A 13,929-nucleotide genomic window follows, 5' to 3' on the forward strand; every position below is an offset into this window, starting at 1 on the left:
TCAGACCTGTGGCCGGACTGTGGTGTTCCGGATGATTTTTCTCACAATTCTTTGAAATGAGCACAGGATGAACCAAAATACAAAACGTCACAGATTTGTTTCACAGAACAGCCAGCTATTTACACGTATTTACAGAGATCTTGATGGAACGCTACCTACAAATAAAATGCGATCGACAAATAAGATCTCGTCTTCCCGATACAATTTCAGCAATTGGGCATAAGTCCGTTTTAGTGGCTCCACTTATGTAAGCAAAATAAATCTTCTAGAAAAATATCGACGATTCGCTTGACATATTTACACTTCTTGTTTGGCATCATGACATTGCGCCAAACGTGACAACTTGGCTATACTTACAGAGAAATGCATTGATAGAAAAATAGAATCCTAACTTTTACTTTAAGCTCCCGTATGCTACTTCGATAATTATCGTTTTCATCGGACATAGTTCCCGATTCTTATATAATAATTGTTTCATTTATCTTTATTTCAGTTTTTCATAATTCCTATAATTATCGTTTTTATTTCGGTCATACTTCGTAATTCCTGTCGTGGAGCAAGAAATAGGAAGCCACGTGGTCGGGTAGGATGTTCTTGAGCAGTTGCTGGTTGTGCTGCCGCAGTTCCCTCATGTCCTGGAGTTCCTTCTGAGCCTGCAGCTTCCACAAAAAGTCCAGTCGCGACGTTATCTCTATCTGCAAAGCAGGTAAACGCAATTAAAGCGGTGGCTGAGTCAACTTTTCTCGTATCAAGCGAAACGAAATGTATATATGCACATAAGCCTACTTTAGGAGAAGTGCTTGCCGATTCGATCTGCCAATAATACAGACAAGGAAAATGCATGCATCAGATCATTTTTCAAAGGAAAGAAAATCATACCAAACGGCAGTAGTATATGACGATAACGAAGAACAGTATGAGCAGTACGAAGATCCTAATCTTCAAAGGTACACACAACCTTCAAAAATGAGAACAAAAAAAAAACATTTCAGTACTCAAATTTATCACCTCAATGTAACCAATAACCATAAGGATGATTATGTCATGATCGCAATTCCCCCTTGACGTATTTCTCTTTCTCTCTCTCTCTCTCTCTCTCTCCCACACACACACACACACACGCATATTCTAAAAATACCACTACATACATATATTAAATCAGAAGATAACATGCTCTGGGTTTATTTCCCTTGCCTTTAGGAATCCTACAACGCACTTATTTTACTATAACAGATACGTACAACTTACAATTACGCAGTTACGTCTCACTCACTCTCTCGACCACTTTTGTTTACAGAACCGACGCAGACCAGCTCCTAGAGATAGAAAGCCTCCGCACGGGTTGCCATAAACGTCACTCAGATTGCCTAGGAAGTTTGCCACATTTTGTAAAACAGCATCCTATTTCATTTCTTCTTATTTTTGGCGTAGAATCCTGGTTCGCAAATACCACTACTAAACCACACATGTACCTCGTCCATATTCCTCTGCGGAACTTCTAACGAATTGGTACATGTTGGGATATACGTGTCCGTGTTGTGAACCTAACGTGAAGCTTGTCTCTGTGTAATGCTTGTATAGTGCTGCCATCTGCCGCGTATTTTTCGGACTATGAGTGAAGCGTAATGTTTGAAGATTTTACCGTTGCAGGCCTGTTGCTCTCTGTGGCGAGACTTTTTAATGGGGAGATCGGCTTACATTTTCGCATCTCGAAGTTGGGAACCATAAAAAACCAATTTCAGCCGACCACTACTGTGGCGACGGTGGCTCACAAATACCGCATGGTGATTTGATGTCGGTGTATAGAAATCGCCAATTCTGAGCCCGATAATTTCTTTTCCGCACAACGGTGATGCTACTTCACCAAGTCTGGCCATATCGCTATATTGCAATTTACTGCCATTAGTGAGATGGGTTGGAAGTGAAGGCGCTGTCTATCGGTGGCCGCCTCGAGTTCATTAGGGCTAGGAGGATATCTTATCTATATCCTCCCTTGGGTTCGAACCCGGGACCCTGACAGCAACCTTAACGATGGTAGACGAGCGTCTTACCACCATGCCACTCGGGCACAACGGTGATGCTGGCACAAGCAGGGAATATTTTTTCCCTGAATATTCTGAGGGAAAATCGACTACTTACTGACGTCAGAAGCAGCGTGCGGAGAGGCGTTCTATCTCTAGGAGGTGCTGCGCAGACACTCTTCCGGCGAGCATGCTCTAAGAACGCAGGAACGCCTTGGTACGCTGAAAAGGCCAGGTTTTAGTTCGTTGATGTAATTATTGATTTTTTTTCTTTTATGCGGTTTGGTGATTGGACGATGAAGTCTGAATAGAAGTGAGATGTGATTAGTGACCAAGTTAATTTTGTTATTGTCATTTAACCGATTGAATTACTTTTTTTTCATTGAATGCGAATTTCTTTCACTAGGAAATTATTTTTTCATTAAACATGGATTTTCATTAATTATCAAATTATTTTCCCACTATTGATGAATTTGTCACGAGTGCACCTTACACACAATCTCCCCCCCCCCTCCTCCTTCCCATCGACAAACCACACATCATACATACATGGGATGCAACACGTGTGCTCTCCTTTCCCGACCGAATAAGTACTTCTTGCATAACACAATCATAACTCTACAGACAGACATTGTGCCTCTGGGCCAATGAAAACCCCTAGAAATCAGGCGATGGCCTTCGACCAATAGTGGGAGGTCTTCACCAACTTGGTTTGGGAACACACGAGGCTTTGGCCAGAGAGAGAGTTGCGGGGAGCTAATCGATCAACATGTCGCGCTTGAAGGTTCATTAATTTTCTCTCTCTCCTCGTAACCCCGGGTCGAGATCCTTCAAATGTAGGGGACGCAAGAAAGGGAAACCTTTCCCTGAGATGACGGTGAGTGATTCAAACTATATACATATATAATTATTGTGTGACCTTTTCTCTTGTGTGTATTTTGGTGGAGTGAGAGTGTCCATGTTGGATATAAATTGTATCGAGTTTAGTGTGATGCACCGTGTCGAAGTATTTTCAATGAATGAATAAAATTAAATTGTAATTCTCTAATTGGACAGGTTATTATTATTCTCGCAATGTCCTGTTCATAATTTCCTAGTAATATATAATATGTCGTGCTAATGAAACTAGTTCGTTTACATCTCCGGCCGCGTTTTAGACATGAGGTATCATTTAACATCAATATCTAAAATACGGGGTGATTATAAAGAAACTATCGCGACATATGGGCCCCTAACTATCATACCATTCACAGAAACTGAATGAAAATAATTGGCATAAGGTATTTTGAGGTATGCGCTCAAGAATGATATGGAAAACAACAGTGTCACTCTAACAGTTACGGTTACAGTGAGAAAATATCAAATGGCAACACCAAGTTTTTTGTATTGGAATGCGATCTCCATACTGAAAAACACTAAATAGCGTTGGAATGGCACCTGTAGCACGAAAATGCCCGGAGCTAGGCAAGGAAAAAAGACTTTGCCGTGCACCAGAGCATTAATGTTCGTTTCATTCGTCGCACCGTTTCTTCGATCCCAGCCTGATTAGTCCTTCACAAGGTCATGTGGAAAACACAATAAAATGCTTTATTTTATGCTGCTTCTCTGTCCTTATTGGTTGTCCTCACTTTTAGCCTATCTACCGCCGGTGATTTTCATGCTACGGTTGCCGTTCGAACGATATTTAGGGTTTTTCACAATGGAGATCACATTCCAATACAAAAAACTTGGTGTTGCCATTTGATATTGTCGAAATTTTCTCACTGTAACCGTAACTGTTAGAGTGACACTGTTGTTTTCCATATCATTCTTGAGCGCGTACCTCAAAATACCTTATGCCAAAATTTCATTCAATTTCTGTGAATGGTATGATAGTTAGGGGCCCATATGTCGGGATAGTTTTTTTATAATCACCCTGTATTGTTCTAACATCACGATAAATTTTTCCATTAATTCTGGCAAATTATTTATCATCATACATGAATTTTCATAAACCATGATTGTTCAACGTTAAAAAAAAAAAAATCCACCCCTCCCCCGGCTAAAAAGAGAAAAGTCATATTGCCCCGCACGCTGGAATCATGGATATGGAGCGGTCTCCCGATAGTGCGACAGGCTTATTCGAAAAATTAGTGTCTTTAAAAAAGAAATGGCAACGGGAAGCGATATGAATGTAACGTTTACTGCACGGTGCTGAATAAAACAGTATATTTCCAGTCAGACAGAATTCCCAAAGTACTTAACAAAGTTCGGCAACAGATGCCACTGCAGTCTGAAAAATACGATGTTTCCAAAATGTCTACACATTCGCAACAATAAAATTTTTCCAGTCTTAGAACAGTACTCGTAGAGACCCATGCAAATGTCTCAGCTGAGATGACCTGAACTGAATTGTGGCGGAATTTAGAAATCATTTGGCGTAATCTGTTGAGGAACTGCCCATATGTGCGAATGGTGGACTATCTGTGGAGATGAAATTACTGTAGCTCAAGGTATATGTACATAAATACTCACTGTTCATCAGCGTGATCCTGAGGAGCGTTATTGAACACCGCCGAGAAATAGATGATCAGGAAAGAATAGGACAATACCATGGCCAGCAACATGCCCAGTTTCAGCAAGTAACACATCTTCAGAAACGCCACGCAAGCCACCATCGCCAAGATCCAGGTGAAGACGAAATACTAGATGACAGATGGATAGAATTATGAATTATAGCACACAGCGACCGGCGTAACTAATAGCAAACATAACTTTGCAATAATACTTCGTCGTCGTCATTAAAGAAACATAGATGGCAGCGCAAGATGGGCTATTAAGGATTACAATTCCATCCAGCTGGACTCGACTTTCCCAAAGGTTTCGGCTGTTTATGTTACTCTCTTTCTCTTTCGAACCGAGCACAACTCAGCTCTATCGCCATGCGCAATTACTGCCTAGTGAAGTGTGAGTGCTTATCTAGTGTTATGCCGGATTTTCCAGTGCTGCCATCTGTATTTCAGAAGTGAAGTGTGTGTAGTGTAATGATTGAATATTTGTACCGTTGGTACGCAAGGGGGGAAGAGCGGTTTTTTTTTGTTTTTTTTTTTTGCTGTTACTGCTTGAGCACCCTCAGTATTTTGTATCATGGTTTCGAGCATCACCTCAATTAATTTTGGAAATCAAAATATCTCCTCTACATAAAGTTCAATCCAAACATTTAGTATGTACTCTGCACGGTAACAATCGGCTGTTGTCTCGTGTGTTGGCGCCATCTCTGTTCCATAAGTGGAAACTGCACTCCTGTGCAGGACAGATTTTCTGGGAAAATTTCAGGAAATTTTTACAGCAATAAAATTTTTTACATTAGTGTTTTTTTCTTCTTCTGTTGGTTCTGATGTGGAACAGCCTTGAAACCATCAAGGATTTCTCACGGACAGGGACTTGAAGGATGCATTGAAAGTTGGACAAGTACATATTCCTCCTGACAAGGAACAGTCTTGTAACCATCAAGGGTTCCACATGAAGAAGGACTTGAGGAATGTATTGTGAAGGTTGCACAACTGCGTAATCCCATATGATGACGTGGGCGAACAACATAGAGGTGGCATCAATGCCCCCCCCCCCAGCCTTTCGTGTCTATCACCGCCTATGTGGAGCCTTGAAACCACCAAGTGAAGAGGGACTTGAGGAAGGTGCATCGAAGGTTAGACAATTACATAGCTTCCCTTTTGATGTGGGACCATCAGGGCCGGTTATAGACATTTTTCAAGTGTAAGCGAATAATATTTTGGATACGAAAAAATCGCCCCCCCCCCCTTCTGTTGGTGCCCTAAAAAATAACCCTAAAAATCAATTCCTTCAGTTGGTGCCTTCTGCGGCCACGTAGTTTGCGGGATTCAAGGTCCGGCCCCGGGAACAGCCTTGAAACCATCAAGGTTTTCTCCAAGAAGAGAGGAATTCAGGGGTGCATTGGAGATTGGCAATTACAAAGCCTTCCCCCCCCCCTTTGACGTAGAACATCGTTGAAACAATCAAGGGTTTCACACGAAGAGGAACTTGAAGTTTGGACAATTGTATAGCCCCCTTCTGACGTGCAGCAACCTCCTTACAACCATCAGTTGTTTCATTGGAAGAGGAACTTGAGGGAGCGCTTTGAAGGGTTGACAACTACGTAGCCCCATTTGATGTGGAACAGCCTCGAAACCATCAACGGGAGAGAGACTTGAGGGGATGCATCCAAGGTTGGGCAAATGTCTAATTGTTACATAGCCCTTCTGGCGTGGAACAGATTTGAAACCACCAAGGGTTCCACACAATGCATTGACGGTTGCGCAATTACATGACCCCTCTCTATTTCTTAGCTTTCGCCTTCTGCATGCGCTACCTTCTCCGGGCAAAGCTAGAATCCTCAGTCATCCCACAGAAATTCTTCGTGAGGTGGGCCTGGACGGACACTATACGATGTTACCCCCCATGGTATAGTGTCAACCTGCAACCTTTCAAACAAATCTGATTCGAGAGAGGTAGGTCACGTGTGATGTGTACGTGATGTCGTTAAGAAATACTGGGCATGTATCGAGAATAAACATGATTCGGGGATATTGGATTCGAAATGCATGGTAGAACTTACCTGTGGATCGCGGCAATCATGCTCGTCGCTCTTGTAGGCCGTCACATTACCCTGTGTGTCTTGATATCGTGTCGAGTTAGCGCTGTCGTTGCGATTACATGCGAACTGTGGAAAACATGCAAGAGTTAGCAAGTATCAACTGAATATAATGGACAGTGTGTGTTGTTCTCGAGTTGCGGGACTTACCATCGGTAAAGACGAGCCTAGGAATATGGAGAGCACCACCAAACAAAACAAGGCCGTCCTCAAGCTCCTGCCTTCGTCAACGGCAGCCCCGAGTTTCTTGATGAACGGCAAGGACATGATCGGATTGGGAAATGCCGGGCAGGAGACCAATAAGAAGACGGTCGCCAGGATGATAGTCACCAGTGGGAAGACCAACACCATGTTCCACGACCTGTTGAAATCAAAATATCTGAGCTTAAATGAATACAGAGTTTGTGCGTCATGTCAGGTGAGACATTATAATGTTTCCTCCCAACATTGATTGACATTAAATACGGATATTTTTATGAATTAAATGAAGTCGGGGGGTGTCGCAACTTCCGGTCAGCGGGTCAAATGTGGCCTGTCAATGGTGTCCACCCGGTCCGTGGTAAAATGCTTCGGTAGAAAAGTATCAATACAGGTGTGATATACATTTCCAAGTTCACTATATTTTACTATTTTCCCCGATAGAAATTGGGATCCACCCGGGTCAATTCCATTTATTGTCAAGAAAGTTGCCATTTATCACTGAGAAAAGCTGGAAAAAAATCATCAATGAGAAAAATTGTCATTTATCACTCAGGAAAATTGTCATTTATCACTCAGAAAAATTGTCATTTATCACTCAGAAAAATTGTCATTTATCACTAAGAAAAATTGTCATTTATCACTCAGAAAAATTGTCATTTACAACTGGGAAAAGTTAATGTTTGTCATTGAGGGAAGTTGCCATTCCTTACTGAGAGAAGTTGTCATTTAGCACTGCCAAAAACTGTCATTTATCACCGAGAAAAGTTACCATTTATCACTGAAGGAAAAGTTACCATTTATCACTGAAGGAAAAGTTACCATTTATCACTGAAGGAAAAGTTACCATTTACCACTGAAGGAAAAGTTCCCATTTCATTTATCACTGAAGGAAAAGTTCCCATTTATCACTGAAGGAAAAGTTCCCATTTATCACTGAAGGAAACGTTCCCATTTATCACTGAAAGTGGTCAGCTGTCGTTTATAACTGACAAAAGATGTCATTTATCACTGAAAATAATTTCCATCCATCACTGAGACAGAATTTTCTATTTATCACTAAAGAAACTCAGTGGAAAAGCTGTCATTTATCTGAAAAATCCCAGAAAAGTTGCCATTTATCATTCGGAAAAGCTGTCATTTATCACTGAGAAAGACGAGCTGTCATTTATCACTGAAGAAGGTGAGCTGTCATTTAACACTGAGAAAAGTTGCTATTTCTTACTGAGAAAAACCGTTTTCGTTTATCACTGAGAAAACTATCATTCATCACTGTAAATGTTTTTTCGTTTATTACTGAGGGAAGTTACCGTTTATCGCGTATGTAGTTCCCATTTATCACTAATAAAAGATGTCATTTATCACTGAGAAAAGCTGTTATTCATCACTGTTGAAAAATGTTCCCACCTATCACTGAGAGTATTTTTCATATATCACTGAGAAAAGTTGAAATTTGTCACAGTAAAAATCTGTAATTTATCTGAAAAGTGTCACAAAAGTTGTCACTTATCACTGAATAAGGTGAGCCGTTATTTAGCACTGCGGAATATTGTCATTTTTCACTAAGAGAGTTGTCATTCATCACTGAAATCACTGCAAAATCACCAATAGAACAAAACGAAGAGCTACTGCAAATCGCATTGAATTTAAATTATATTTCTACGTACGTATATAAGAGTAATTATTTGATGAGTGTATATAGTCCTAATTTTCATGATGCAATCTATGAAAATAATCTCGGCCCTTCATAGAATAAAGAAGAAAATTGAAAATCAATTAAAATTAATTATTAAACATTAAAAATAAAATTATTCCCCGAAAAGAACAATACACTGGTGAAATAAATTGAGAGAATTTGCATATTTTACCGAATTTCACGAAAAGAACTGAACTGAATGTAAAACCACTGCTTATAGACAAAAATGCAAATCTTGTACGTGAAATACGTAAGCGTACACGTGTGTGTGTAGGCGGAGCCAGTGGAGAAACAGGCTTTATAAGCGCGCGTAAGTTAAGACGCATTTCGTTCGCTAGCACACCTCGGCGAATTTCTTGGTGTTATTTTGCAGCAATCGGTTAATTTCAAATTGTAACAGTGAAAATGAGTAACCACCAACGTTTAGATGATGAATTGTGGGGAGGCTAGAAGCAGGCCAATCTCAAGTCCAGATTTGTAGAGAGTTCAATTTAACGCCCAGCGTCGTGTGTAACTTATGGAAACAGTTCCAGGATACCGGATCCATCGAGAGAAAGCCTGGGCAAGGTGGTCCAAGAGCCACGACGGCCAGAGAAGATCGCCATTTGTCGATTATAGCGAGGCGTAACAGGAGTGATACAGCTTCTCAGCTCTCTCGTGACTTGTATGCAGCCACAGGAACCCGTGTATCAAGGGTGACTGTTTCCAAAAGACTTCATGAGAGAGGGTTGTTTGCAGGAAGACCTGCTGTTTGCGTCCCGCTCACTTCTACGGACAGGAGAATCCGTTTATCATGGTGCAGAGAGCATAGAGATTGGAGTATGGGTCAATGGGCGACCGTTCTCTTCACTGATGAGTCCCGGTTCAGCTTAAGCACCGATTCTCGCCGTACGTTCATATGGAGAGAACCAGGGACCCGCTACCTACCCTCCAATGTCCGCGAAATCGACCATTATGGCGGAGGAGGTTTAATGGTCTGGGCAGGCATCGTGTTGGATGGCCGCGCACCTCTCCATGTCTTTGAAAGAGGCACTGTGACTGGTGTGAGGTATAAGGATGAGGTCTTGGAGCCCTATGTTCGCCTTTTCAGGGGTGCAGTTGGCCCCGAGTTCATTTTAATGGACGATAACGCGAGGCCACATAGAGCTCTTCTGCTCGACGATTTTCTAGAGAGTGAGGATATTCGCCGGATGGATTGGCCAGCCAGATCTCCAGACCTTAACCCTATAGAGCATGTCTGGGATGCTCTGGGGAGGGCAATTGCAACTCGCCACCCCCCTCCGGGAACCATCCAGGGATTGAAAACAGCGTTGCTGAACGAGTGGGACCAATTGCTACAGGAAATGATAAACTGCCTTATTTCACGTATGAAATCACTCTGCGAGACGTGTATATCTGTAAGAGGGGACCATACCCCCTATTAACCCATTTTTTTGTTTATTCTGCAACCGCTGTTTCATACCTTCACACTCCAACGAGTGTTACGCACGATCATGCGCGTGTATTACAATTATTGAATGGTTATTTGTTTTGTATTGTATCAATGTATGTACATATCAAATTTCATTGAAATCGGTACAGTAGTTCTAGAGATAATCGACCAGGTCTGCAAATTCTCTTAATTTCTTACACCAGTGTATTTAAATCTGCCTTGAAACAAAAAAGGGGTATCATATTTATTTTAAAAAACCGGGACTGCCAAATTATTATGGGAATGTCCCGTAAAAAATACTGGTAACATTGTCACTCTACATCAGGGGTTCGCATCCTCCAGCCCGCGGGCCACATGCGGCCCACCAAGGCGTTCCATCCGCTCACGAAAGGTATTCCGGTAGAAAAGTACCAACACACACACACACACACACAACACGATAAATAGATAGGCTGACCATATTTCGTACGGAAAATCGGGATTCACACTGGATATTGCCAAATACCGTAAAAAAATTGTCACAAAATTGGCAAGTGAAGTTGTTGATTATAGCAAAGAATTTTTCAAAGACATGTAAAGTTGCAAATTACAGTCGAAAATATATGTCAAAGGCAAGTAAAGTTGCCAATTTATAGAAAAAAAAATTGTCTAAGGTAGGTAAAGTTGCCAATTATAGCTAATAATTGTCAAAAGCAAATAATTCAAATCCGGTAAAAGGTAGTTTGAAAATATATGAGATGGATATATTTATATACGACTGTAATTAACTATGATAGAGTCATAATTATCATACTTATAAGTCGTGAAAAATAATTCTTGGTTTCAAAAATTTGTGTAAGCCCCGTACAAAATAATGGAAAAACGGGATGGAAAAAAAGTTGCGGCGCAAAAATTACGGGTCATATGGTCACCCAAGCACACACACACACACACATAAGTTTCTGGCCCGTGAATGTCAGAAATACCGCATATCTGGCCCGCGGACTAAAAACGTGGTGCACTTCTGCGCTATATATATGCCTATATATACCAGTTTGCGGCCTACGAGCGGTAGCAGTATCGCACATATGGCCCGCGAACTGAATAGGTTGTACACTTTTGCTCAATATATACCAGTTTGCGGCCCGTGAGGAATAGCAATATTGCGCATTTGGTCCGCGGACTGAAAAGGTTGTGTATATCTCTGCTGTATATATAGCAGTTTGCGACCCGCGAGCGGTACCAGTGTCGCATATCTCGCCCGCAGACGCAGACTGAAAAGGGTTATGCACCCCTGCATGGCCCCCACATCCGGGATCCGGAAATTTCGCCCGGACTTTTCGTCCCCGTCACATTTCACCCCGCTACATTTGGTCCCTGGGACGTTTCGTCCCCGAAATTTTCGCACCTGATGTTTCGCCTGCCTTGAGTGACTGACTGTGTGAGTGACCATATAAGTGGATGAGTGACTGTGTGAGTGACCATATAAGTGGATGAGTGACTGTGTGAGTGACCATATAAGTGGATGAGTGACCATGTGAGTGACCAAGTGAGTGTGAAATCGGCTTTAGGAGTGAGTTAGTGGCCGTATAAATTACTAAGTGAATGACAGAATGACTGATCACGTGCGCGAGTGTGGAATTGACTGCATCAGTGAGTGACCGCATGTGTGTCCAAGTGAGTGACTGGCCATATGAATGATTGTATGAGTGACCAGGTGAGTAATGATATGAGCATCCAAGCGAGTGAATAAGTGGTTGACTGTATGAGTGTTCAAGGGAGTTACTGAGCGATTGACCGTATGAGTGGCCAAGTGAGTGACCGACTGAATGCTTGTATGAGTTTCCAAGTGATTGACCGACTGAATGCTTGTATGAGTTTCCAAGTGAGTGACTGATTAATTGATCATGTGATTGACCATATGAATGACCAAGTGGTTTATTGTATGAGTGACCAAGTCAGAGGCCGAGTGATTGACCGTATGCGTGACCGAGTGATTGCTTGTACGAGTTTCAAAGTGAGTGACTGAGAGATTCGGCCGTATGAATGATTGTATGAGAAACCTTGTGAGTGAAGGTATGAGTGTCCAAGGGAGTTATACTGAGTGATTGACCGAATGAGTGGCCGAGTGAGTGCATATTTGAGTTTCCAAGTGAGTAACTGTGTGTTTCACTTTGTGAGTGATATAGTGAGTGACCGTATGAGTAACTGGGAGTTATACTGAGTGATTGACCGAATGAGTGGCCGAGTGAGTGCATATTTGAGTTTCCAAGTGAGTAACTGTGTGTTTCACTTTGTGAGTGATATAGTGAGTGACCGTATGAGTAACTGTAATAATGACCCAGTGAGTGACCATATGAGTGACAGTAATAATGACCAAGTGAGTGACAGTAATAATGACCAAGTGAGTGACCACATGAGTGACTAAGCAAGTGACCGTAATAATGAACAAGGGAGTGACGGAATGAGTGACCAAGTGAATGATCGTATGAGTGACCAAGAAATTGACCGTATGAGTGACCGTAATAATGACCAAGTGACCATATGAGTGACCAAGAAATTGACCGTATGAGTGACCGTAATAATGACCAAGTGACCATATGAGTGACCAAGTAAGCGATCATATGAGTGATCAAGCTAGTGACAAAGTTAGCAACCATATAAGTGATCAAGTGAGTGACCTAATGATTGCCTGTGAAGATGATCCCCTCTTCACCCCCTGAGTGACCCAAACCACCCCACCACCCCCCCCCCCCCTCGCCCCCATCACGCTTAATACGTACGCCAATGCATTTGTGACAACAATAGACATTATATTATGCTTAGTGCAAATTTCTGCCGCATAACTCGCCTAACATTTACACAAGGGGAGAAATGTCGGGTGTGAAATGAGATATCCGGTCCAACTCACGTAGTCGCTCACTTGATCACTCATACGATCACTTACTTTGTTACTCCCGCAATCATTTCCACGGTCACTTATGCGGTCAGGGCAGGTGAAATGCCAATCGGTAAATTTCTAATGAAATTAGGTAAATTTCTATTCTAATTAAAAATAACTTACTTGTCATTCATGCGGTCACTCATATGTTCACTATACGGTCACTCATACCATTGCTCATGCGGTCAGGGCAGGTGAAATGTCAGGAAGTATATGTTCAACTCACTTCATCACTCACAGGGTCACTCACTTGGTCAGGGCAAGCAAAGTGTTGCAATTAGATGCCCAACTCACTTTATCGCTCATACGGTCACTTACATGGTCATTCTTATCATCAATCATCAGTTCACACATACGATCATTCATACCATCGCTCATACAGTCAGGGCAGGTGAAATACGAAGGAAGTAAAAATTTCCAGTTCACTTGATCACTCATAGGGTCACTCATACGGTAGGGCCGGCCATCGGAGGCTAAACGTCCAACTAACTTGATCATTCACACGGTCAGGGCAGGCAAAATACCGTCGGGACTAAATGTCCAACTTACTCGATCATTCATACGGTCACTCACCATAGGCGGAGATAGACTTGGAAGTCTGGGGGGGGCACGGTCATTATTGCTGGGGGGGCAAGATGATGATGATGATGTCAATTCGTATGTACATTTATACATTAGATCAGTCGACTCCAACTTTGACGCTGAGGGGGGGGGGGCAATGCCCCCCACATCTCCGCCCATGTCACTCACACCATCATTCACATGTTTACTCGTACGGTTATTCATACGGTCAGGGTAGTTTAATTGCCACGGATAAATATCCAGCTCACTTGGTTACTCATACAGTCACTCACTTGGTCACTTGTACCACCATTCATATGTTCTCTCATACTGTCAGGGCAGGCGAAATATCAGGGGAGTAAATGTCCAACTCACTTGATCACTGATAGGGTCACTCACCGCGTCGCTCATATGGTCAGGGCAGGCGAAATGTCCGGGATGAAATACCCGGAG

General features: G+C 42.2%; 1 protein-coding gene across 1 annotated transcript in view; it reads right to left on the reverse strand.

The window, feature by feature from the left end:
* LOC149068037 (adenylate cyclase type 8-like) overlaps positions 1-13,929 on the reverse strand; it is a 178,765-nt gene that overhangs the window by 26,070 nt on the left and 138,766 nt on the right. Inside the window, exons 15-19 of the mRNA XM_089251634.1 lie at positions 6,820-7,030; positions 6,634-6,738; positions 4,536-4,705; positions 880-958; positions 537-695 (exon numbers count right to left, since the gene is read on the reverse strand). Of these exons, the coding sequence (XP_089107760.1) occupies positions 537-695; positions 880-958; positions 4,536-4,705; positions 6,634-6,738; positions 6,820-7,030 (724 nt within the window). The remainder of the gene's footprint in view (positions 1-536; positions 696-879; positions 959-4,535; positions 4,706-6,633; positions 6,739-6,819; positions 7,031-13,929) is intronic.

The sequence above is a fragment of the Pholcus phalangioides genome, unplaced genomic scaffold, assembly GCF_987345545.1.
Source record: "Pholcus phalangioides strain wild (caught in Gottingen) unplaced genomic scaffold, Ppha-v1.0 ptg000027l_1, whole genome shotgun sequence".
In the NCBI taxonomy this organism is placed as follows: domain Eukaryota; kingdom Metazoa; phylum Arthropoda; class Arachnida; order Araneae; family Pholcidae; genus Pholcus; species Pholcus phalangioides.